Source organism: Otolemur garnettii, unplaced genomic scaffold (assembly GCF_000181295.1).
Source record: "Otolemur garnettii isolate 467f Iridium unplaced genomic scaffold, OtoGar3 scaffold00087, whole genome shotgun sequence".
Lineage (NCBI taxonomy): Eukaryota > Metazoa > Chordata > Mammalia > Primates > Galagidae > Otolemur > Otolemur garnettii.
In genome coordinates, this window is record NW_003852482.1 from 7,573,296 (window position 1) to 7,599,751 (window position 26,456).

Below are 26,456 nucleotides of genomic sequence, written 5' to 3' on the forward strand. Positions count from 1 at the left end.
CTGGCGCCTTACTCTTTGAGCCACAGGAGCCGCCCCGCAAAATTTCATTTTTGATTATTTAGCATTGTATAATAGCTTGGGGTAAAAGATTATCCATTTTGCGCAAAGGTAGAGCTATAGAAAGTGTCATCGATGGCACTGAACGTTAAGAAGATCATTGCCTGGAAATTCCATCTCTCCCCTTCACCAGTTTCCTTCCTTTCCCTTCTTTCCTTCAAAGAAGTCAAGTGAAGATCTAAGTTGTTGTTATTTTAATTTTGATTAATGAAATTTTATCCCACAGGGGCAGTTGTAAGCTTAAGAAATAGGTGGCATAAAAGTTGGGTCTCCATCTGACAAGAACTTTAAAGCTAGAATGTCCAAGGCTCTTGCTTGTCTTAGTGTCTTGCTTTTGCTAAGCTGAGCAGGTGACTAGAGATCCCCACAGATTAACCTGTTTTGTTATCTTATATGTTTTTAAATTAGATTTCCCGAGCTAGAACAATATCTCTATGGCTTCCTCCTGTTTCAGAGCTACCCTAACCCTAATAGTTGTTTTAAATGTTTTAATATTTGATATTCTTGTGATTCATGGTTGTCCCTAGAGGTCCTGGTCCTTGGTGTTTAGCGTTATAGAAGACTGAGACCTGAAAGGGAGCCACAGAAGAGTGTACTACCTCCACTGGACAGCTCCCCTCTCTCAGATGCTTCAGGGAAGCATAAATAAACTGTATCCCTGAAGAAAAAGTCTGGAATAATTGTCCCCAAGCTGGTTTGCTTTTATGTCACTTTTTTTCTTTTTCTTTTTTCTTTTCTTTTTTTTGTTCCTTAAAAGCCTACTCATAGGTTCTTTTTGAACAAACATAATCCCACTTAAAATAATGCACTTCAAGGTATCAGCTACTATTTTTTCTCAATTCTTGATCTGTATTTCCTTCCATTTCTGAGCTGTTTGGCCTTCTAAAGAGTGGCTGTTATTTGGAACAGCCTAAGTATGTTTTCTCAACAATGAAAATGTGTCCAAACTTCTAGGCAGCAGCAGACTGAGGTCACTACTGAAATTGTGTATTTTTAAAACCTGCTTTAGCTGTTTTTCCTCCCACCAAATTAGAAACATGTGGAAATGTTTCTGCATTTCTTCCTATTTGACAGGTGTAATGCTTCAGGCATGTGAGTGTAGGCCCTGTTCAGATGGTCTGGGTCTCCCATCAGCACTTCAGGGGCTTACCCATTCAGGCAGGGTCTCTTTAACTCTTTGCTTGCCATTTCCACTTAACAAAAGCCAAGTGGCTGGGTTAGTCCCATTGACACTAAGGAGATCTGGTTCTCTAGCCACAGAGTATTAAATATTAAAATTCCTAGAAATTGTTCACATACAAAATGTTCTTTTTGTACACATTTTAATTTTTTAAACTTTTTTTTTTTTTTAATTGAGACAGAGTGTCACTTTGTCAGCCTTAGTAGAGTGCCATGGCATCTTAGCTCACAGCAACCTCAAACTCTTGGGTTCAGGCTATTTTCTTGCCTCCGCCTCTGTAGTAGCTGGGGCTACAGGCGCTGGCCACAACGCCTGCCTTTTTTTTTTTTTTTTTTTTTGTTATTTGTTTATTTGTTTAGCAGGCCTCAGATGGGTTTGAACCCACCAGCCCTGCAGCACGTGACTGGCACCTTAGCTACTGAGCTAGGGGTGCCCCCCCCCAACATTTTAATTTTTTAAGGTTACAAACTTAATTATTCAGAAAGTTAAAAAATGCAGTTTATTGCCTTTAAAGTTCTCTTTCCAATTTTAATGTTGACATAAGTTTTGGGGTTTTTTTAGGGATATCATTTTAGTTAATCTTTTTGAGATTTCTCTAGGTAATATTATGAAGGATTTGAAATTCTGACAGATTTGATAGACACATTCATACGTATGTTTGTGTGTATTTGGGGTTCCTTTTTTTTTTTTTTTTTTTTTGAGACAGAGCCTGAAGCTGTCCCCCTGGGTAGAGTGCAGTGGCATCACAGCTCACAGCAACTTCCAACTCCTGGGTTCAAGTGAGTCTCCTGCCTCTGCCTCCCAAGTAGCTGGGACCCAGGCACCCGCCACAATGCCCGGCTCTGTATTGGTTGCAGCCATCTTTGTTGTTTGGCGGGCTCGTGCTGGATTCGAACCCACCACCTTGGGTGTATGTGGCTGGCACCTTAGCTGCTTGAGCCACAGGTGCTGAGCCACGTGTGTGTGTCTTTGTTTTCTTTCCTCTCTTTCTCCCTTACCATGAAACTGTATTGATTTTATATCCTAGTAGCTAAGCTGTGGGATGCCAGGGAGAAAAGCAGGAGCCACTCAAGGACTCTCCTCTTCTGCAGAAGGGTTACTGGGGGTGGGGGGGTCGTGTGCAGGATTGCTGTGCCACGTTAGCTGGAACTACGCCTTTGCCACTGTCTTTGTTTGGAGATTAAGCATGGCTTAGGAGATGTGTATGGACTTGTGATGGTGACTTGTATGTGTTACCTTGACTGGCCATGGGTGCCAGGATTCAGCATGATTTCTGGGTGTGTCTATGAGAGCATTTCCGAGTGAAATTATGTTTACTCTCCGGCGTAGCAGGGCCCTCCAGTGTGGGCAGGCCCCGTTCAGGGTGCTGAGGGCTGAATAGGATAAAAGGCAGAGGAATCTGTCCCTTTGCTCCTGCCCACCTGCTTGACCTGGAACATCTCATCTGTCCTGCTCCTGCCCTCAGATTGGAATTCACACCACTGGCTCCCTTGCAGGTCTTTGGACTCTAGCTGAATTTAATACCACTGGCTGCCCTGGGCCTCCAGTGTGCAGATAAGGGTACATCTCAGCCCTCCCAGTCACGTGAGCCACTTATAGATCACTATAAATCTCCTTTTATGTTTTTTGTGTGAAAGGAGATATATAAATCTCCATATATATGTGCCATATATATGTATATATATAATCATGTGCAGTGTAATGACATTTCAGTCAACAAGGGACCGTGTATGACAGTGGTCCTATATGATTATAATGGACCTGAAAAATTCTTCAGGTGAAGAAGCTGATATGCAGATATGGAGTGTGCAATAAGGTTGTTTCTTAGCAAATCTGAATTGAAGTGTACAAGTGGTTACACACGCAGCTGATCTAGGATTAAAAGGTGCAGCAAACACAAGGCCATGGCTCAGAAGAGCCACAATCAACACCACCAATCTCTAGTACAAAGACGTGGCCTCCACGGTGACCAGGTGCAGAATCATGATGATCAGAAGTGAAGACATTACGAAGAAAAGCATTAAAGCTAGGGAGATGCATTCAAGTTCAGAACAAGCCCTTCTTCCTCACTGGGCCCAACTCACAGAACCTCCTGCCCCACCCCCTTCTCCAGCTGAGGAGTCCGTGAATATCTGAAAAAAAAGAAGTTAAGGAGTTTATAAAGTAAAAGCATTACAGTAAGCTAAGGTTAATTTATTATTGAAGGAAGGAAAAATGTTTAAACAAATTTAGCGTAGCCTGAGAGTCAGTGTTTGTAACGTCTACAGTAGGGTACCGAGGTGTCCTAGGCCGGTGCATTCCCTCGCCACCCACGTACTGGCTCACCCAAAGCAACCTCCAGTCCGGCCAGCTCCATTTATGGTAAGCACCCTGCATAGGTGCATCATTTTTTTTTTACCTTTTACATTGTATTTTTACTGTACCTTTCTGATGTGTAAACATGTTTAGATACACAAGTACTTAGCATTGGGTTACTGCCTACATTATTGGGTACAGTACCGTGCTGTTCAGCTCTGTAGTCCCGGGGCAACAGGCCAGACCATGTAGCCCCAGTGCATAGGTGGCCACACCATCTAGGTTTGTGTAATTGCAATCTGTGATGTTAGCATGACAATAATATAGAATATGTGAGATATATTCATATATATTGCCATATGCTCCCTCTGAATCATAGGATTCTTTCTGAAAATTGGCATTTATTCCAAATGGTTGTTGTGAGACTGCTTGTTAGCTATGTGACTATATGTTACTCAACTGCTCAGTACCTCAGATTTCTCATCTATAAGATGGGAATGATAATAGTACCTAACTCATCCCGTTGATATGAAACTTACATAATAAGTTAAGATTTCCCAGGCGCATGGTAAGCATTATATAAGTGTTGTTTTAAAAATATATATTGCATGTTGCTTGGCTCAGGAAAGTACTAAAAAATACTAGTTGCTGTTATTACTCACATTATTATTTAAAATAAAGTCCTTGGCATTTATTATATGAGACAGAGAAAGGCCCCGCTGAGTTCTGATTTGTCTTTAGCTCTCCCTGATATTATCCTTGTGCGGGTTTAGATTAGGACATCGCTTCCTCCTGGGCTCTGTATTGAGTCACCTTGAGCCTGGAATAAGGGTCAGCTTTGGGCAGTCACATGGAGCCCCATGTTTAGATTAATGTTTTACCATCCCCATCTTGAAATTTTTTTTTTTTTTTTGAGATGGAGTCTCACTTGGTCACCCTTGGTAGAGTGTCATGGCATCTTAGCTCACAGCAACCTCAAACTCTTGGGTTCAAGTGATCCTCTTGCCTTAGCCTCCCAAGTAGCTGGGACTACAGGCACTTGCCACAATGCCTGGCTATTTTTTTAGAGATGAGTCTTGCTCTGGCTCAGGCTGGTCTCAAACCTGTGAGCTCAGGCAATCCACTCACCTCAGCCTCCCAAGTGCAGGGATTACAGACGTTAGCCACCACGCCTGGTCTGCCATCTTGAAATTCTTAATAATTTTCAGACAAGGGACTTCACATTTTCATTTTGTACAAGTTCACAAATTATGTGGCCAGACCTGCTTGGAGTCTGAATCCTTCTTGTCCTTATATTGTTGGGGGACCTTCGGCACAGGATGGTGGTTCCTTTGCAGTCTGGGATGGGTCAAGCAGCACATGGGGTATGGTCCCTCTAAGAGGGACCTTCTTTTTTTTTTTTTTTTTTTTTTGAGATCTAGTTTTACTTTCACCCTGGGTAGTATGCCCTGGCATCATAGCTCACAGCAACCTCAAATCCCTGTTTTGTTTTGAGACAAAGCCTCACTTTGTCACTCTCAGTAGAGTGCTATGGCATCATAGCTGACAGCAACCTCAAACTCTTGGGTTCAAGTGACATCTTGCCTCAGCCTCCCCAGTAGGTGGGACTACAGGTACCCACCACAACATATAGCTAGTTTTAGAGACAGGGTCTTACTCTTGCTCAGGCTGGTGTTGAACTCCTGAGCTAAAGGGATCAGCCCACTTTGGCCTCCCAGAGTGCTAGGATTACAGGGATGAGCTACCATGCCTGGCCCAACCTCAAACTCTTGGGCTTGAGCAATCCTCTTGCCTCAGACTCCTAAGTAGCTGGGACTACAGGCACATGCCACAACACCTGGCTAGTTTTCTATTTTTAGTAGAGACAGGGTCTTGCTCTTGCTCAGGCTGGTTTCGAACTCCTGAGCTCAAGCAATCCACCCGCCTTGGGGTCCCAGAGTGCAAGGATTATGGGGGTCAGACATCGCGCCTGGCCTCTAAGGGGGAACTTCACAAAATGGAAGGATCCAGTGGTCACAGGGGCTGGCAAACATGAGATCCAAGGAGCAGCTGAAGGGGTGGCAGTTGTTTTACCTGAAAAGAAAGATTTAGGGTGAACCCAGTGGTGTCCTCCAATGTCAGAGGGGCAGTGAGGAGGGGAAGGGGAAGTGTGTGTGCTCTGTGGCCCTCAGGGGCAGATCCAGCTCAGCATAAGGAAGGAATTTTAAACAAGGAGAGTTGTGCAAGGGAGCGACTGGCTTGAAGTCAAGCCTCAGCTCTGCCTAGGGGTTAAGAGGGCCGGTGCTGGCTGGAGATAGCTACGTTTTTGTATCTGTGACCTTAGATAAAGTCATTTACAGCCCTGAGCCCATTTCTCCATCTGTAAAATGGGCCTGATAAGGCTCTACGATACTGAGTGATGACACTGAAGACAAATTATAAAACATCTACGGGGCTCCTGGCTGCTGCTGCTGCAATTACTATTCTTGTAAAGTGGCAAGTTCCTCGTGCCTGGCGCAGTTGAAGGTGAGCTAGACCACTGGGGAGTTGCAGAGGTGCCCTTGCCTCAGAAGTAAAGGAGGAATCACACATTTTGCCCCCTCGACAATTTCAGCATCTGGAGTATTTGGATGATTAGTAAAACACAGTCATAAAATACCGTCTCGTGACAAAGGCCCTGAGGGAGCGGGGTGGTGCTTCTCGTGAAGCTTAGGACGCTGTTTTGGGTTTGGAGGCTGCTGAAGAAGTGGGAGCGGTTCCCAGGTTCCCATCATTCCTGTGTTTGAAAACGCAGCCAGCTGTCCCTGGAGCCATCACTGACTGACCCCAATGGAAGAATGCAAAGCTTCCCCACAGGGCCTCCTAGGGAATGTGTCTCTGATGTGCCTGAGAGCTGTACACCAGAGTCACCCACCTCCGCTGTGGCCCGCGGGGAAGCAGCATCGTGCGTGTGTGCAGTGAGCGTAAGACCGCTTGGTTCTGCTCCATGCATGGGCAGCCAGGCATGGGAGGGTCTTGGCTCCCCTGACCCTGGAAACTCTGCCTGGAGCCATGCTCAGGGTGATAGCTGCTTCCCTGGAAATGTCTTGGCAGTGGTTTGTGCTGAGACAAACATTTCTCCTTTCTCCACACCCCATCTGCCTCTTCTGTCAGCTGGGTCCCATCCCAGGGCTACGCAGGAAATGCTCCCAGTCTCACCACAGCTCTGCACCCCTGCAAGGGGATGAGAGGCCCCGAGCCCAAGCAGGAGCAGCTGGGCTCTGTCAGAGGCGGGGCTCAGGGCAGCCACTCATGTGTTTGTCCCTCTAGAGTTGGAAGAGAGGACAGCACCACAGCCAGCTCCAGGAGCTCCCCACGTTCCATGCACACTGTCAGGTCTGTCTTTCTATAGATATTCACTGGACGAGATTCTGTGCCTGCACCACGCAGGGCACTGCAGATTCGGCCATGAACAAGATAGGAGCCTGGCTTTTCTTTCTGTGAAAATAATGATTTTAAAGTGTGCAATTCAGGGTCATCAGTATAGTCACAATATTGGTGACCGTTACTATTATCACTCTCCAGAGCTTTTTCATTGTCCCAGAGAAAAACTTTGTATGCACTAAGCAGTCACTCCCCGTCCCTGCCCTGCCTACCTTCCTCCATCTCCCCCGGCAACCGCCAATCTGCTCTCTCTCCCTATGGATTCGCCTGTTCTGGACAGTCCATATAAGCGGAATCGTAAAATACGTGGCCTTTCGTGTCTGGCCTCTTTCCCCCAGCATAATGCCTTCCAGGTTTGTCCCCTCCGAGGCATGCATGGGTCAGAACTGCATTCCTTTTTCTGGGTGAGGCATATTCCATTGCATGGACATCTAGTCTTTTCTAGCTACTGGACTTTCCAGCTGAGCTTCTTGGCTTTTCATTATTCCCAAGATAGAAAGAGCTCCCTTGGAGCTTCCTGACTCAGGAAATCATGATGTTAGAAATTGCTCTTCCAAGGCTGCGCTCTTTTGAGAGCTTACTATGTGCTAGGTGCTCTGGGTAGGAAATAGAACAGGGCTGCCTCTGGGACAAGAACATCCACCTCTCCCAAAGGCCAGCTGTGGGATCAAGGCAAGAAAAGCCATAAACCTGGGCCTCAGGCTCCACATCTCTAAAATGGGTCCACTCACCACACCTCCCTTAAATCTGATGATGTCTGTGGTTAGTCCAGTGTTGGGTGAAAGGTCAATGCCTGGTGATCTGTGGCCATCATACAATCTAGCTGCTATCCTTAAGTGGCACGGTGTCATCCCTGAAGGCCATCTTGGCTGTCTCAAGAATGGGCCTCAGGGGCCAGGCAAGCAGCCTGGCACATAGCCCAAATCAGTTGAGCTCGCCGATGGGCAGCTTCTAGTCCTAGCATTTACACCTGTCTGCTTCTACACTGCTGGTTGGGTGTTGGTGGTGTCACTGTACAAACTAACTGTGAAGGCCATTTCCAGGGCTGACTGGATGGTCACCATGGTGGCTGCACTGGGGCAGTGCCTCAGTGGGCTTGTTCTGGTCCCTGCCTGTGGGGCAGTGGGTCCCTCTCAAGACATACAGGCTTTTTTTCTAGATATCGCTGGGTTAGAAGACCTTCTAGGAGGAAGGCAGGAGTCAGGACCCAGAACCACATTCCTGGAAGAAAAGTCAAGTTTCTCACCTGTCTTGGTCTCTAGACTCTTCTGGTTAGAAGGGACAGAAATCCAAATCAAATGAGCTTAATTCAGTTCAGTTCAACAGAGTAAGGTTGTGGCTGTATGTCAGGCTCAATACTGGTGCCCACGGGTCCCCAGTGAACGAAGGCCCCTCCTCCAGGCAGTAAGGATAATACACTATACGGCATGTACTGGGTGGCACGTGCCGTGGAGAGAAGAAAGAAGTAGAGGCAGGGAGGTGGCCTCAGCAGCTGGGGTGGGGCAGACTGCAGCGCTGGGAAGGCAGACAGGGTAAGCCTCATGGAGAAGGTGAGATGTGAGCAAAGAGTTGACGGCGATGAGCTGTCAGCCAGTGGAAACCTGGGGAAGAGAATTCCGGACAGAAGGGTCAGCTGGAGTGAAGGCCCAGAGGTAGGGCTGTGTGTGACGTGCTCAAGACCAGCAAGGAGGGCAGTGTGGATGGGCTGAGTGTGTGTGTGTGGGGGGCAGGATAAAGGAGGAGGTGAGCGAGGAAATGGGGACCAGGTGGAGCCGGGCACGGACCATTGACCAGACCTTGGCTTTTACTCTGAGTGAGCTGGAAGCCCCACTGCAGGGTCTGGAGAAAAGGAAGGATGTGATTTGAAAACAACCAAAAACAAACAAAAAAAACCCCTAGATTTCTAGGCCTGGGTGAGTCAGAGGCTAAGGCCTCATCCTCTCCTCCCTGCACATGGGGAGACGACACGGCTGCACACGATTTCAGACCACCACCATCCCCTTGCTGGAACCCAGAGCCAAGAGGGGTCTCTGTTAGGATCATAAACTCCCGGGAAGGTCTCTGCTTGGCCCTGTGTGGCCAGATGCCAGGAATTTTGGTTGGTTGGCCAGGGTTTTGTGACTACCACATACCAAAAGGAGGGGATGCTCTTATTTGCAATCCCAAAAGAATTACAGTCAATAGGGGCAATGTCCTTAAAAGGGGGGAGCTATGATTTCCCAGAAGTGAGGAGGGAGAGGTAAGCTGGCATACAAAACAACAGTCCTCCACTGAATGGCTCATCCTGAGAGGAGTCCAGGGCTCCGGCCTGCTGTGCCTCTGCCCTGGGAGGGGCTGTGGAGCCGGGAAAGTGCTCACTGCACGCGTTTTCACAGCGCCTCATCTGCAGACCACAGACCACATTTTGGAAACGGTGCTTCTTAATGAGAGTTGGTGCCACAGTGATGACGACTGTGCGAGTCTGACTTCAGAGGTCACTTCGGCTGTCGTCTTTTGTATTTTTAATCACTTCACATTATTTCCTCATCACTATTCCCAGAGGTCCGGAACCAGCAGCTGAGGTGGGGCCGCTTCCTCTTCCCTCTAAGCCTCCTCTGATGTTACAATTAACCAGCGCGAAAAGCTGGGTTTCTCATCCTCAGGAAATGCCGAGGCGGGAGCTGGGATAAGCCACGCGGCACTCTGGATGACAGCTCCTCTCTCAGGGTTGGACAGCAATGTGGTAAAGCACAAGGTGCAGAGACCCACTTGGTGACTTTCTACATATGTACCCACCACTCGAGTCAAGATGCAAAATATTTCCAGGGGCTTCTCTTGCCCTCATTTTTGTGCACACAGTGCTGGTGTCCCCTGGGCTCCCGCCCCTCAGTGCTGGCGTCCCCTGGGCTCCCGCAGTATCTGTCCACACAGTATCTCCAGTCCCACCAAACCCAAGGCAAGGGGCACCAATCCTGTCTTATAGGCAAAGAAACCGAAGCTGGGCTGGGCATGGTGGCTCACGCCTGTAATAATCATAACACTTTGGGACGTGGAAGCAGGAGGAACCCTTGAACTCAGGAGTTTGAGACCAGCCTGAGCAAGAGAAAGACTCCGTCTCTACTAAAAATAGAAAAATTTGTCAGGCATCGTGGTAGGTGTCTATAGTCCCACTTGGGGAACTGAAGCAGGAGGATCATTTAAGCTCAGAAGTTCGAGGTTGCTGTGAGCTATGATGGTACCATTGGACTCTTGAGCGACAGAGTGAGACTCAATCTCAAAAACAAACATTAAAAAACCAACAGAACAAAACAAAAAATGAAACTGAAGGCCAGGCTCGGTGTCTCACACCTGTAATCCTAGTTCTCTGGGAGGCTGAGATGGGCTGATCCCTTGAGCTCAGGAGTTCAAGAGCAGCTTGAGCAACAGCAAAACGCCATTTTTCTACTAAAAATAGAAAAACTAGCTAGGCGTTATGGCACATACCTGTAGTGCCAGCTGCTTGGGAGGCTGAGGCAGGAGAATCACTTAAACTCAGGAGTTGAGGTTGGTGTGAGGCCATGGCACTCTAGCCAGGACAACCGAATGAGACTCCATCTCCACAAGCAAAGCAAAACAAAAACCACAAAATAACAAAACTGAGGCTCAGAGGGAAGTAACACGGGAGTCGCCAAAATCCCCCAAAACAATAGCAGCAGCTTCCACCGTTTGAGGGCAGCTTCAGGGAAATTCTTGGCCAAAGATCAAAGAAGGTTCAGTCCTCTGCCAGGCCCTGGTTTGACTGGTTCATTCAGTAGGCGATGAGGAAAAGATTCCTACCTTGAAGTCACGTACCTCAGTTATAAGATTTTCCCTACAGACTCTCTTGTTTTCGGTTCCAAGTAGCAGCAAATAATCACACACTGTCTGCCCAAGGCCTCTGCTACTGGAGACATTTCCACTCGTTTCAGAAGACCAAGCAGGGCAGAGCACTCCCCCTACCCCAGTCCCATGAGGACAGCTGGGGGCTCCTCCTGGGCCATGTCTGGTCCACAATTCTGGGGATGGTACAGCCACCAGACCCCAATCTTATCACCAAGCTTTTCGACAAGGAAGGCCACTACCTCTGCGGTTCCCCTGAGCATGGGCTGAGGGAGGCAGGCGTCTTATTCTCAGACAGAGAGACCTGCCCAGTTCCTCGACACACCGCAGAGATAAAACACATTTCAGAACATCTCATGCCGTCCTGTCCCCAATGGTATGGTGATCTGTCACTTATCTTGTGTGGCTAGAACAACCTGGCCTGGCAGTCCCTCATGCCCCAGAAACATGGGAGTCAGTTTATCAAGCACACATTTTGTCCGGATGAAGCAATGTTTGGCATGTAGCGGATGGACAAGCAGCCACTCCCGCTTGCTGCCCCTAGGGCAAGGCAGGGTTTTCTAAGAATGTCCTCCTGACAAGGTAGGGAACAACATTCCCACTTTGAGGGGGAGGAAACTGAGGCTCAGAAGCTCACACCGATGGAGGGCCAGGTGCTTGATGGTCGTAACTTACAGACAAGCCTCCATTTAGTTTCCACAACTGCTATAGGAGTGACTGGCAGCTGTATTTTACAGCAGAGGAAACCAGTTCAGAGAGGGAGATATCTTCCCCTAGGGCACACAGCTGCTGCTGAGGGCCAGCTTTGGGATTCCCAGCCAGATGACCTGACTCTGGCTAGTCCTCCCTTTGATCTTGGCTGCCTTGGGACACAGGCCAGACCTACATTACTGTCCCTAAGGACCTGGTTGGGCCAAAGAGAGGAGCAGGCAGGCATGGGAGACTGATTTTCCCTCATCCCCACTTCCGCGGGGCCCCTTCCTAGCAAAGCCAAAGTGTTGGCAAAATGAGCCAAGCAGGGACCTTGAGTGAGATCCCTGCCTGTGCCAAGGTCCTGCCCAGAATCCTGGGACGGGGTCAGGACGAAGAAAGGGGAGGATTTTTAGGTGACAGATTCAAAAAATCTTAGGGCATCGACTGTTGATGTTTTTTGTTGATGAGTTGGTGGGGTCTTTCAGGAAGGTCTTGTAGTGAACAATCAAACCATCTGCCTGGGGAAAGTCTCTCAGGAAAGGACAGCGATGTTAAGGACGATGGTGGAATAGTGTATTGATTTCCTATCACTGCTGTAACAAACTGCCATAAATTTAGTGGCTTAAAATGACACAGGTTTATTATCTTACAGTTCTGGGGGAAGGAGGTCTGAAGTGGGTCTCACTGGGGTGACGCTGAAGAGCAGCAGGGCTGGGTTCCTTCCAGGCCACCTTCCCTCCTCTCTGCTGTGTCCTGACAGCTTTTGGATATACTTCCCTGACTCTCCTGCCTCCCTCTTAGAAGGGCCCCGGTATTACTTTTATAATAGGCTCACCCAGGTAATCTTGGATAATCTCCCCCATCTCAAGATCCACACTAAATCCCATCTACAAAGTCCCTTTTGCCACATAAAGTCACATATTCACAGGTTCTAGGGATTGGAATGGGACATCTTTCGGGGGTGGGGGCGTTTTTCAGCTAACTACAGACAACAGAGCTATGTTAGGTGTGGATGTGGCTCCAGTGTCCAGGCTGAGTGTGGGGCAGGTGACTTGGTTTCCAGCCCCCTCCCGTCTCAAACCCCCCCCCCCAGGGTGGGCACAAATCAGTGACATCACCGTATGCAGAGGTCCCTCCTTACATCCCAGAAAGCGGGTACTGCAGCATACTTTCATACCACAGACAAGGACAAAGATTTGAAACAGATTTGAAAGGGTTTGAGGATTTCCCTGGAGGGGTGGGAAGGGCAGGGACACCTCCTGGCTGTCCCCTTCTGGCAGCATCTGGGGGTAGAAGTTGCTTGTCTTCCTCTTTACAGTCGGGAGGGGGCCCTGCTCCCGGGGGGCGGGGCCGCTGCAGACAGGCCTCCTCAGCCTGTCCCGCCTCCTCCTCCCTGCTCTCTAGGGGGCAGCTGCTCGGTTGAGCTGATCACACCCACTGTGGAGCGCAGCTGAGCCAGAGATGCCTTCCCACTTCCAGACGATGGAGAGCAGCCAGGTGCTCCCGGCCTTCCTGCTCTGTAGCACGCTGCTGGTCATCAAGATGTACGTGGTGGCCATCATCACAGGGCAAGTGAGGCTACGGAAGAAGGTACGTGCTGCCCCGGGGCCCCCAGCCCCTGCCATGCTCACTTCTCTCACTTTCTGCTAGAAAGCCCAGGGGCAGGGAAACATGGCCAAGGTGGTACAGGGCCCAGAGCGGCCGGGTCCCAACCTTCTGGATGGCGCCCCACTGGCCCTGGCTTTCCGGAGGGCTCACATGTTCTTGTCTGTTCTTGTAAATGTTTAAGAGCATTTACTCACTTGCTGTGCCACCAGGCTGTTCTCAGCACCGAAAGAGCCGTGAGTGTCTCTGAGAGGAGCAGGTACTGGAGTGTGGAATGTGACGGCACAAAGCCTCTGTCTAATCGGGTGGCTTTCTGGCGTGGGAGACCCGAGGTTTGAGTCGAGTGGGAACCAGTGAAACAGGAGCTTGAGAAACATTTGAGTGGAAATTCCCAACTCCCTGGCCAATGTCGCTTGCAACTCCACTGCAGCCCCAGAGGCTGGGGCTGCAGCCAGGCTCCAGCAGGCTGTCCTAGGAGGAATTTCAAGTGTCCCTGAACCAAAACAACAATAAAGAGGCCAAGATCTGGGCCAGGGTGAGCAAGTCAGCGGGAGGACCATTCCAGCATGCCAAGCTCTCGGCTGTCCTGCTAGAGTGCAGGAAGGTCCAGGGGTTACCTTCCAATCATCTTCCCAGGTTTCTTAGGAGAGGAATCATTTCTTCCCCTTTGTCCAGCTCAAAATCAAGGCAAGGCTGGCTCTGGCATCATGTGTGGGTGGGTCTGTGGGAGTGAGGACCTTGCCTGTGAGGTAGGCTCAGGCTCTCATGAAGGTATGAGCAGGATTAAAGGCAGGGTAGCTACAGGTGACACAGCTGTGTCTGGAGGCCACAGCACAATGACTGCTTCTGACTTCTTGCTTGGCTGGTCCTGGGATGTGGGATCTAGGGTTAGCAGGACAGCTGCATCTGCTCGCCAAATCCTTCCCATTTGCAGTTGGAGTGGAGCCTCCTCACTGTATCCCTAGGGGGTCGGGAGGAGCCTGGGCTCAAAGAGGCTGCGTCATACCTGCCAGTTTGACTTAAGGTGTGAGTTTAAGTATGTGGTTCCAAAGCCCACTGATGGGGGGCCAGGTCTTGGGGTTTGGTACTTGAGCATTTGGGGATTATTGCTGACAAGGGAGCCCTGGAACCAATTCTCTGTGTACTCTGAGGGCCAGCAGTAGTAGCCAGAGGTCAGTAAATGCTACTATTAATAGTAACCTCCATGAAGAACATCTAGTGGGCTGGGCTTTAGCAGCAGCCCCAGGGATTTCCCTTCCAGGAGTTCAGGCAGGGAAGAAAGGGAACAGTTTCCCTGAGAGCTTTTCAGGCTGATCAACCCAGACGGCAGGAGACCCTCCTTTGTTGTGGGGCTGCCCCCAAGGTGCTCCTTACCACGTGCTCCTGCTCATCTCTGCTCCAGGCACTTGGTGCCACCCAGGAAGGACCTGGAGAAGCACATAGACAGGGGGGTGACAGGTGAAGGCAGCCCCTCCACACGCCAGCCTTGGGACCAGGGTAAGTCTGGGTGTTCAGTGCTCTCTGTGAAGTGGGGGTGGTGACAGCAGGGCCAGGAGGATCCAACACCTGGCCCAGAACAAATGGTCCCCAACATCAGTCCTTACAACTTATTAGTGAGTGAAATTAACATGAGCAGCAGTAGCCACAGCTTACTCCCTGGGAGAGCACCCAGAGGCCTGACCCCTCCCCTTGACTAGAGGTGGCACCCCAGCCTGACACTGGGGGCTCTTCTGGTCCCAGTCAGGCTGACTTATGCATTCGAGTTCTGTCTGCTGTGGGGGACAGGAGAGCCACCTGGGTGTACACTTCAGAGCAGGTGCTTACGGGATGCTGAAGCCTCTTGAGAGGTGTCATGGACACAGAGCCTTGGGGCAGGGCCGTCAGAGTTGGTGACTCACTGGAGTAAGGGCCAGTGAAGAGGAATTTTGGTGTGGGGGTTCTGATCCCCGCCCAGGCTGGGTTCACCTCTGGGGCAGGGCAGGGCAGGCCCACTAGGCAGGACAGTTCTGCCCTTGGGGGACAGAGTCCTGAGTCAGAAGGACAGGGTTTGCCATTGGAGGAGCCACTTAGAAAACCGGCTGCTGAGGTTCAGGTTCAGCTGTGGAGTTGGTAGGGGGACTCTGACTGGGTCCAGCAGCAAATGGGGGCCAGGAGCCGTGGCTGTGGGCCTTCAATGACCAGAGTGTGACCTTCTGCCTCTGCTTTCCAACTCCTCATGCTAAGTGTTGTGCCAGAGGCTTCTCCAGGTCTCTCCCTCACTCTTTGCATGGTAGGTCAGATGTTTATCCTGAGATTACAGATAAGGAAGTTGAAGCACAGGAACTTCACTGGATTTCCAGCCTGGAGCTCTTAAGAGTCTTTCTTTGCTTCTAGTGCAAAGTCCAGATTTTTCATTTTTTTAGAGAGGGAGATAGGGTCTTGCTATGTCATCCAGGCTGTAACACAGGGCTCAAGCGGTTCTCCTGCCTCAGCCTCCCAAGTAGGTGGCAATTTTTTTGTTTGCACCACGACCACTGGCTAATTTTTTTGTTTGTTTGTTTACTTAAGAATTAAAAAAAAAATTTATTGTGGTTAAAAAAATTTTTTAGAGATGGGGTCGCACTGTATTGCCCAGTTAGTCTCTAACTCCTGGGCTTCAGTGATCCCCCTGCCTCACTCTCCCAAGTAGCTGGGACAACAAAAGTGCACCATCACGCTCAGTTCAATTCTGAAAGTACTTCTAGGACCTTGCTGACCCCTGTAACTTCGCTTTGGGCCCCCCACCCTTTGCTTTCTATGCTCCAGACATGCTGGTTTTTTGTTCTTCAAACACATCAGTTTCTTTAGGCCTCAGGGCCTTTGCACATTCCCGTTCTGTCTAGAATGTAGATGCCCCAGTCCTCCCTTCATCTGGTTAAGGTCTGGGCAGGGCAGGGCAGGACAGGCCCACCAGGTAGGACAAACCAGCCCTTGGGGGACAGAGTCATGAGTCAGAGCCTCAGCATTAATGTCACTGCCTCAGAGAAGCCTTCTCTGACCCCAGTCTCAGTCAAGTCACCTGTGAACATTGTCAAGGCCAACCCTATTTTCTTTCTTAAAAGATGAGACCACCTGCTCTCCCCTGGTTCACAGGCAATTGCCCTGTCAGACCGTGAGCTTCACAAGGGCAGGGACAGGGAGCCTTTCTCACAGTGAGCCCCCAGCATGTGGCACAGAGAAGGGGCTCATGGGGGCCAGGTGAATGGACGTGGGTGTGACTGTACCACTGCCCTGTAACTCTGTCCATGGATGAAAAACAGACCAGGTGACCCGGGCAACCATCTCACAAGCAGTAATTCTCAGGTGCTATATTTTAGGCTTTTGCCAACCCGGAGGATGCCCTGAGACACGGAGGCCTCCAGTATTGCCGGACTGACCCGGACGTGGAGCGCTGCCTCAGGTAAGTACTGCTGGGACACTGGCCTGGCCACGCCTGGCCACAGACTTGGCAGTGGCCTGTTCTTTCAGACCTTCTGACCACTGGGGCTTATGCCAGCACCCTGCTGAACACATGGCCCATGCCTTTTCTAGCCAGCTTTCCTTAGGACATTTGGACTGTCCTCGGTCTTTCTCCATTATGAACAGAATATGTAGACTCCTCTTTCATTTGCCTTGGTGTGTATGTGTGAGCAAAAACTACAGGATGCAGTCTACCGGTGAGGAATATTGCCACGTGTGCAGTGTACCCCCCAGCTGGCACGCGCACGGCTTCTCCCTGCCCCGACAACTCAGGGTGTTGCCATACTTTTGGGTGCATCTCTACCTACACGGCATGTGAAAATTTACATCATGTTTTGGTTTTGCTTTGCATTTCTTTTATTCTGAGGAAAGTTCAACATCTTTTCATGTGCTTAACATCCCCCTAATCAAGTAAAATCAATTTTTCTTACCATGAAAAATCCGAACAACTCATTGCAGACAATTTGGGTAACACTGAAAATATAGAGAGACAAAAGGGGAAACCACTCACAATTCTAATCACTGTTCCCATTGTCAGCTCTCTCCGAGATGTCTAAATATTTGTCATAAAATTAGGCGTGCATTAGGTACACCCAACTGGGAGTTCTGATTTTTTTTTTTTTGTTAACATTATTTCACGAGCACCTATCATGCCAGTAATTATTACTTAAAAAAAAATCTTTAAAAATGGCTGCATACAATTCCATCAGAGAGTAAACGTTCATTTCACACCACCGGTGAGGGTCAGGATTGGATTTTTAGCAGTTTATGCTCTGCCGTTCTTCACGAGCAGGCGGTGACACCCCCCAGGGAAGGGGTTGTCTGAGCAGAGTGATGGGGAATTGAGGAGGATGGGAGCTGGACAGGGCGAGACGGGAGACAAGCCACTAACACACTCCCATGCATCACAGGCAGAAATGGCTAGGATGATGCCACTTAGATAATAGAAATTCTTCTATTGAAAGCAAGTCTGTGGGGTTTTTTCTTATGTTTTTCTTGGCCATTGACAATAATATACACACTCGTGGGCTGAAAAAATTACAGAGCTGTGCAATGTAGGAAGTGCGGTTCCTCACGGCTCTGCCCTCTCACATCCTCCACGGGGGTGCGTCCCTCCAGCCCTGCATCCTGAGATGAGCACTTAGCATGTGAGCTTCCTTTCTCGGTCACTTTCAAGGTGCTGCTGAGCACATGCCGTACCTCCCTGAACAAAAGCCTTCCCCATACATGACCCCTCGTCAGTGACGCTTGTCCTTGGTTGTCTGGGCTCTTCTGGACAGTGGAGCGGGCGAGGCAGCAGGACTGCCAGCTCACAGCAGCCTCCGGGGGTGTGTTCAGCTCTTCCCAGGCTGCGGAGGTTTGATGTAGCAGCTTTCATGTGGCACAGGACTAGCCACGTGGGCTTATGGACACTGGGTTTATTTTTACTCACTGTGACCATTCCAGGGAGAGACAATAGACCTGTGTGGTGCCAAGACCTTCCTACTCACCCAATTAAGTTTCTTCTTCTCAACAAAATGACACATCCTTTTTTTTTTTTTTGAGACAGAGCCTCAAGCTGTCGCCCTGGGTAGAGTGCTATGGCATCATAGCTCACAGCAACCTCCAACTCCTGGGCTCAAGCAAGTCTCCTGCCTCCACCTCCCAAGTAGCTGGGATTACAGGCGCCCGCCACAATGCTCGGCTATTTTTTGGTTGCAGCCGTCATTGTTGTTTGGCAGGCCTGGGCTGGATTCGAACCTGCCAGCTCAGGTGTATGTGGCTGGTGCCTTAGCCACTTGAGCCACAGGTGCTGAGCCCAAAATGACCCATCCTTCATCATTCTAATGCATAAATGGTTTAACTGTCTGAGTTGCCATCATCCACTTATGTCTTACATCCCTCTGGTGAGAATTTATTGGAAACCTGTTGTATATGGGGCCTAGGCCAGACGGGGATGCCTGGATATCTGAGGCCCCTCCTCCACCACCTGATTTCACAGAACATCATGGAAACTTATCCATCCTGCCATCTGCTCCCGGAGAACTGGCCAGAACCTGAGTGGTGAGACCCCTGGAAGCAAAATTCAGTTAAATATTAGACCAGGGTTGTTTATAGCAAAATGAGAGTTGCCCTTCTCTCAAATAAAAAAGCACATGGCTCCTGGAGCATAAATCTGCCTTGCAGGTTAGCACACGCACAAAACGTGAGCCCAGCCCTGGGGGAAGCAGGGCCCGGTCTAAAGCATGAATGCAGCCACCTCTTCTCATGATACCTATCCAGATTTCCTGGCAATGTGTATTTTGACTCAAGTCTGAGGCCGTGTGTATGAACCTGTAGGGAGGGCCATCCATGTGGTCCCAAAGAAGGAAGGTGAGCACATGACCTGAGCTTGTGAGGGTTTCTATTTGGAGTGTGTAGAATTAAGCTATGAACTGGTTTGTCAGGAAATTTGGTCTCAAAATATCCACCCCAGAAAAGTCCCTTTCACATCACTCAGCATGTTCATTTTGCAGACAGTGAATGGAGGCTCAGAGAGAGAGAGAAAGAGAGAGAGAGAGATGTCCTGAGGCCATGGCAGATCCCCTCTGGAGGCTCCGGAGCCAGCACCCCCGCCCACTGCACCATGAAATACTTTTTACTAATCGGACCCTGGGCATCCAAGGATGGTTGAGAGTCTGGCAAAACCAAGAGGGTGAAATCAGCTTTAACAACGTGTCTGGGCCAGGGCTGGTGACGGCAGTGGTGACAATGATGAAGGCGATAGCAGCAAATTTAAGATCCACTTACTCAAGGCCAGGGTGGTGGCTCACACCTATGATCCCAGCACTATGGGAGGCCGAGGTGGGTGGATTGCTTTAGCTTAGGAGTTTGAGATCAGCCTGAGCCAGAGTGAGATCCCATCTCTAAAAATAACCCGGCGTTGTGGCGGGTACCTGTAGTCTCAGCTACTTGGGAGGCTGAGGCAAGAGGATCACTAGAGCCTAAGAGTTTGAGGTACTTTACCGAGGGTGACAAAGAAAAAACTAAGATCCACTTGCTCAGTGTTGGGGGGTTCTAGGCACTCTCCAGGGACAACTCACTCTGCACTGAGGGGGGTTCTAGGCACTCTCCAGGGACAACTCACTCTGCACTGAGGCTTGGCTCCTCAGGCTTTGCCTGAGGCTTGGCTCCTGAGGGGTCTCCTCTACACAAAGGCGACTTGACGCTGTGGTGTACTTGCCTTTACAAACAAGCAGCGGCTGTGTGGTGTAGACCCTGAATTCAAGGAGCCCACCAGCAGGGCTGGGGGTAGGAAGAGGAGTAGCCCACAGAGCTTCCCGCAGCTGGCCCTGCCTGGGCTGCCTGTGGGTACCTGCCGCCACCTGCCACCTGATGCAGAATGCAGATGGGATGGTGTCGTAATGTCTGTTGATGGTGAGAGGCAGGCCTGATGCTACAGGAGGCCACGCAAGTCCAGTCTAGCAGGAATTTGCTTTGGGTGAATTTTACCTTAAAAAAGAAGTGGTTATTATTGGGATGACACATTTCACCCAAGCATCTCCCTGATACGTGACTCCTTCCACATGTCTCAGTTCAGATCCTGGAGGTGGGGAGAGGGAGGTGACTTTTTCTTGCATCATTCCTTGATTTCCCCATTGGTCCCTGTCCTTGGCGTCACTGTGGCTTCATGGGCACCCAACTGTGGCTTTGTGGGGGCCTCACTGTGGTTTCAGACAGACTAGATGGGGGAAGAAGTGCTGGGCTGGCCTCAGGGGCGGAGAGTCAGTTTTGGGCTCTTGTAGCTCCACAGGGGCCTCCTCTCTTCCCACACTGGTGACCTCAGGATCGCTGGCTGGTTGATACAGCTAGGAGGTGGGGCTCAGGCACGCTGTACGGTTTTGCATGAGGCCTGCCTCTCCCCGATCTTCGCCTACTCTCTGGGCTGAGGCCATGTTTGTGTTCTGTCTGACTGTGATTCTCTTAACAGCACTCTAAAAGTTGACTCACTCTTAAAATGTAAACACATATTTTAAGGAGAAATATCTGGGTGAGTGGCTTTCATGTGCTAGCCGTGCTTCTCCTGAGACTTCTAAATAAATTGTATTTATTTATTTATTTATTTATTGTCAGAGTCTTGCTCTGTTACACAGGCTAGAGTGCTGTGGCGTCAGCCTAGCTCATAACAACCTCAAAGTCCTGGATTCAAGCGATCCTCTTGCCTCCGCCTCCTAAGTAGCTGGGACTACCCACTATGACGCCTGGCTAGTTTTTCTATTTTCAGTATAGATGGGGTCTTGCTCTTGCTTAGGGTGGTCTCAAAATCCTGAGCTTAAGGGATCTACCTATCTTGGCTTCCTAGAGTGCTAGGATTATAGCTACTGTGCCCAACCTCAAATAAATTTTATAAAAATATTCATCTGGGTGGTATCAAATTGTGATTCTCACGAGGGTACACAGACCACAGCTTGGGAAATACTCACTTAATCTAAAATGAGTTTTCTGGCCAGGTGCTATGGATCAACTCAGCACTTTGAAAGGCAGAAGCAGGAGGATTACTTGAGGCCAGAAATTCAAGACTGGCCTGGGCAATATAGCAAGACACTGTCTTTAAAAAAAACCTTTTGCTAGGTATGGTAGGCAGCTGTAGTCTCAGCTACTGGGGATGCTAAGGCAGGAGGATCACTTGAGACCCACAGCGTGAGGTTGTAGTGAGGTGTGATGATGCCATTACACTCCAGCCTGGGCAATACAGTGAGATTTTATTTTTAAAAAAAGGTGGAGGGCAGGGTGGCGCCTGTGGCTCAGTGAGTAGGGTGCTGGTCCCATAAACCGAAGGTGGTGGGTTCAAATCCAGCCCCGGCCAAAATGCAACAACAAAAAATAAATAAATAAAATAAAATAAAATAAAAAAAGGTGGAGGGGGAGTTCTAAGGGTGTACCTCTAATCAGCATATGGGGGGAGATTGGTACACACGGCTCCATTTCCACAGGATGGAGTGATTTGGGGGAAACACTGTTGCCTTTTCTTTCATGACTCCCAAGTAAGGTGAGAGACATACTTGACTGGGGAGTTGGAAGGGACTCAGTCCTTGGTTTCTCCCTCATCTTCTCCCCTGCACTTAGCACCCTGGGATCCTCGAGGGCCGGCCCCTCTCTAGGGCAGAAAGGCATCTGTCTTCCCCACAGCTGGGTGAGACCTGGCCTTCTGCAGACTTGCTTTCTCTGTGGCTGGGTTCAATTAGAAACTTAGCAAGCTTAAATATTTGGGGAAAAAGAAGCAAGTCTCAGCTTGGCGCCTGTGGCTCAAGTGGCTAAGGGGCCAGCCACATACACCTAAGGTGGTGGGTTCGAATCCAACTCAGGCCTGCCAAACAACAATGATGGCTGCAACCAAAAAATAGCCAGGCATTGTGGCGGGTGCCTGTGGTCCCAGCTACTTGCGAGGAGGAGGCAGGAGACTCACCTGAGCCCAGGAGTTGGAGGTTGCTGTGAGCTGTGATGCCATGGCACTCTACCCAGGGCGACAGTTTGAGGCTCTGTCTCAAAAAAAACAAGTCTCATGCTGGACCCAGGATATGGGAAACAGACACCAGTGCCCTGTCCTGAGGTTGGCCTGAGAAAGATACAGGCCCTGCTGGGTTTACGGAAGTTTTTGTATACTCAAACTGAACTCAGTCCTGCTTCCTAAGTCCCCTCTCCCACTTTCACTCTGCCTCACTCCCTCTTGTGCCACATATGTCCCTTTTCTGCCCCTTGTACACAATGCTTATTCTCACCTCAGGACCTTCTCACTGCCTGTCCCTGTCCCTGGAAAGGTGTTGCTGTGTGTAGCCAGCTTCTCATCCTTTAAGCTTTAGTACAAATGTCTCCTTCCCTGACCACTCCCACCCCAGTCTCATGGCAGAGACCCCTGCAGGGCGGGGTTCTGAGCACTCCAGGTCCCTCCCTGCCCTGCTCACTTTCTGTCAGCTAGGCTGGTACACCTTGGCCCTTGCCTAAGACTCACCTTGCCACGGGAGGAAGAGGAGGGCTCTGCCGCAGGTCTCCACAGGGGTTTGTTGGTGAAGTGCCTTCTAACCAGAAGGCCTGGAGAGGGGGCCTCTGTTCCAGCAGAGTCCCAGGTGCCTCACTCATGTGGCCTGTCCTTGGCGGAGGTCACGGCCTGGGCGCTGGATTCCTGTTTATTTGAACTTCCAATGTGGCCATCTATGGTTAGTTGCTCCCTCAGTCTCTAATTTATGGGACTCAACCTCCCCACCCTTTGTGAAGGAAGCCGACCATTAGCAGGAGTCATGGAAAATGTGAACCAACTCCTGGAAGAAGTGGTTGAGCTTTCTTTCTTGGTCATTTATTTATGGCAGGGTTATACACAACACCCCCATGCCTGCCACATGTGTACAATACACACACTTGATTATGTTAAACAAAAAAAGAGGCTGGAAAGCACAGATAAAATGGGAGCCTCACCAGAGACTGACGGTTGGCTGCAGGGAGTGGAAGCTGATCTTATTATTACTGTCCCTGAAAGGATGGCTGGTGCTCGTGTTTGGGGCAGAGAGAGACAGCAGGCGCTCACTCAAATGCATACTCCCAGTCTTCAGCCCCTTCTATTCTGGAGGTGTCATTCCCAGGGAGGGCTGCCTCAGGCCTGCCTCAGAGAAGTCCTGCCCGTGTAGAGAGCACACATGCGAGTCAGAACTAGGTTTAAACCCCAGCTCCAGTGCTCACAGTTTCTACATCTCTGAGCCCCATTTTTCCTACCTGGTATCCAATGGCCAGAGAGGAAGATGGGCAGAGTGTGGCAAGGCCAGTCCCGGCAAACCCTAGAGCCACAGTAAAAAAAACACTAAACCAGCAGCTCTCTGTGACCCCTGGTCTGTTCATGGGGACTTTGTTTTTTAGTTTAGTTTAGTTTTGTTTTTTTGAGACAGAATCTCACTATGTCGCCCTCTGTAGAGTGCTGTAACGTCTCAGCTCACAGCACCCTCAAACTCTTGGACTTAAGCGATTCTCTTGCCTCAGCCTCCCAAGTAGCTGGGATTACAGGCGCCCGCCACAATGCCTGCCTATTTTTTGGTTATAGCTGTCCTTGTTGTTTGGCAGGCCTGGGCTGGGTTCAAACCTGCCAGCTCCAGTGTATGTGGCTGGTGCCCCAGACACTGAGCTATAGGCGGTGAGCCTGTTTTGTTTTTGAGACAGAATCTCACTCTGTAACACAGGTGAGAATGCCATGGCGTCAGCATAACTCACAGCAACCTCAAACTCCTGGGCTCAGGTAATCCTCCTGCCTCAGCCTCCCAAGTAGCTAAGACTACGGGTGCCTACTGCAACACCCACTTAATTTTTCTATTTTTAGTAGAGACAGTGTCTCAATCTTGCTCAGGCTGGTCTCAAATTCCTGAGCTCAAGGGATCCTCCCACCTCTGCCTCTCAGAGTGCTAGAATTATAGGTGTGGGCCACTGGGCTGGGCCCATGGGGGCTTCACTTTCTCAGCTACTTGCACAAGCTTAACCTTGGAGTTGCTGCCCCTCTGGACTCTGAGGCATCTTCTTGTCCTGGCCATGAATGGACTGGAGTTCCCAGCACCCCTGAAATGATCCCCAGTGGGTCTGGGCCCCTCCAAGGCAGAGTGCCTGCTTCCATGCCATTCTCAGAAGGGCCTGTGGCCCCAAAGCTAATGCCTGGCTGACTGCAGCCCTTTGTCTCCCCAGAGCCCACCGGAATGACATGGAGACCATCTATCCCTTCCTCTTCCTGGGCCTTGTCTACTCCTTCCTGGATCCTGACCCTTTCATCGCCTGGATGCACTTCCTGGTCGTCCTCCTGGGCCGTATGGTACACACGGTGGCCTACCTGGGGAAGCTGCGAGCGCCCATCCGCTCCGTGTCCTACACCCTGGCCCAGCTCCCCTGTGTCTCCATGGCTCTGCAGATCCTCTGGGAAGCAGCCCACCACCTGTGACCAGCAGCTGACCCCTCCTTAGCCACCAGACCATGGGCCAAGAGCTGCTGTGGCTGTATCTGGGGACTTAGTGTCCCTTCCAGATTGTGGGTCCTGGTTTCCTAACAACCTGCTGAGCTGGATCCCTGGGTCCAGTGGGCCCATGTGTGTGTGTGTGTGTGTGCGTGTGTGTGTGCGTGTGAATGCACACATGTGCATATGTGCGTGTTTCTTAGCCCTTGGATTTCTACATGATGTGGTCGAATGTAACATTTAGAGGGTTGTCAAGAATGACAATCCCTCAAATCCAATAACAGAGCATTAGGAACATCTCTCCCTCTCCCTCCCTAAGAGTGAAAAGGGAGAGGAGACTCCATTCAGAATCCCAAACCTAAGGATCCTCCAAATCCAGAGCCAAGAGAGCAGACTTCTCAGACCCACTGCGGAGATTTAGGCCCAGCGGTCTTCAGGCCGGCCTGGCTGGCTGTATTGTAAGCAGGAATCCCATATGAGGGCCTGAGAGGGCCTGGCCTGGGAGCCATGGCCTGTCCCTCTGGAGGAGGAGCTCAGGAACAGGTCTGCAGCTGCTTCCACGGTGGGTGTTAGTGACAGAGAGTGGGATCGTGGACTGGAGTTCCCAGCACCCCTGAAATGATCCTCTGTTCCCTCTTGACACCTCCCTTGCCCTATGTTCCAGATTCCTTTTCTGGAGCCTTCTCTCTGGCTCAAGTGAGGCTGGGAAGGCTCCAAAGTAAAGTCAGCCTTCTCTTCCAGGGCTTTAGTTACTCCAAAGGGCTGTCCGTTGAGGACGGTGGCTTTGAATGACCAACCACTAACAGGAACTTTCTGGTTCTTTCAGTGTCTTTGAGGTTTGAAAGCTACAAATGTCCACCCCCATGGGGAACCTGGGTGTGTGCGTGTGTGTGTGTGTGGTTGCTCCTAGACTCATGTGAGATTTCTAGTCATTAAATAGAAGTGCCTATTCAACTCAGCACACACAGCCTCTTGGGTTGCTCATTCCTGGTGTCCACTGCTGCCCGGCTGGCTGCTGCTCCAGTGCACTGGGTGTTTTTCTGGTGTGTGTCTGGGGCCAAACTGACAAACACACAAATACACCCTGACTGATGTTAAGTCACACTGCAGGCAGGAGCTTCCTGCCTCCTGCCTGGGTTAAGTGAGATGGTATTTGGCCTGGGGGTGTGGGGGCCTGGGGATGCCCGAATTCTGCCCTGGCAGGTGCCCCTCCCCGCAGCCCTCCTCCCCTGTACAGCTGCCTTTACCAGCTCCATGTTTACAGATAAGGACCCTGGGGCTCAGGTGGCACACACAGGGCAGCGCCAGCTCCCCAACCCAGGACTGCCAGGCTCCCGGAGCCCCTGCTCTGAACCACTGTGACTGTGCTGTACCCTTTCCCTAAGCGGTGCTCCCGGACTGATGGAACCTGCTGCATGGGGGTCTGGCAGGGCTCAGGGACACCAGGCCTCCTTAGAAAGCAGATCTGGGACAGAGTGTGGGTAACACTGCCCCCTGGTGGTAAGATGGCACCTCTTCTTGGGCTGCTGCTGCCCTGCGGGAAGCAGAACGGCACTGCCAGGCATTGAGCACCTACTGTATGCTGAGCATGGTGCTGGACCTGATGCTTACCTCTTTTTTCTTTTTAAACTTCTTAAAATAATTGTAGGAGAGGGCCCTTTAGCCTTTTAGTTAAGGAAGGTAAAGCTCAGAAGGGAGAGGTGACTTGGCCAATACCCAGGAGTTAGGATATGGTATGGCCAGAAGGAAGAAACACCCCAGAATGGGGACCATGGCAGGCAGACCCTGGAGAAAAGGGGCTCTGAAGGTAAAGGGTCCTGCTTGGAGACTGGGACCTGTGAATAGGGCTAGAGGGTGACCTCCTGAGCCTGGGGCCTGGGTGAGGAAGGGAAGGTGACCCATTCAGAGGCAGAACACAGACCTGATGAGCTCCTGCACCCCTCTTCATGCCTACTCTCTCTTCATCCACTGTGT

General features: G+C 50.3%; 1 protein-coding gene across 1 annotated transcript in view; it reads left to right on the forward strand.

The window, feature by feature from the left end:
- The window catches only part of PTGES (prostaglandin E synthase), a 27,239-nt gene extending 1,799 nt beyond the window's left edge, over nucleotides 1-25,440 (forward strand). Inside the window, exons 2-4 of the mRNA XM_003794903.3 lie at nucleotides 12,869-13,054; nucleotides 16,405-16,487; nucleotides 24,221-25,440. Coding sequence (XP_003794951.1) covers nucleotides 12,926-13,054; nucleotides 16,405-16,487; nucleotides 24,221-24,470 — 462 coding nt within the window. The 5' untranslated portion in view covers nucleotides 12,869-12,925 and the 3' untranslated portion in view covers nucleotides 24,471-25,440. The remainder of the gene's footprint in view (nucleotides 1-12,868; nucleotides 13,055-16,404; nucleotides 16,488-24,220) is intronic.
- The last annotated feature ends 1,016 nt before the right edge of the window (nucleotides 25,441-26,456 follow it).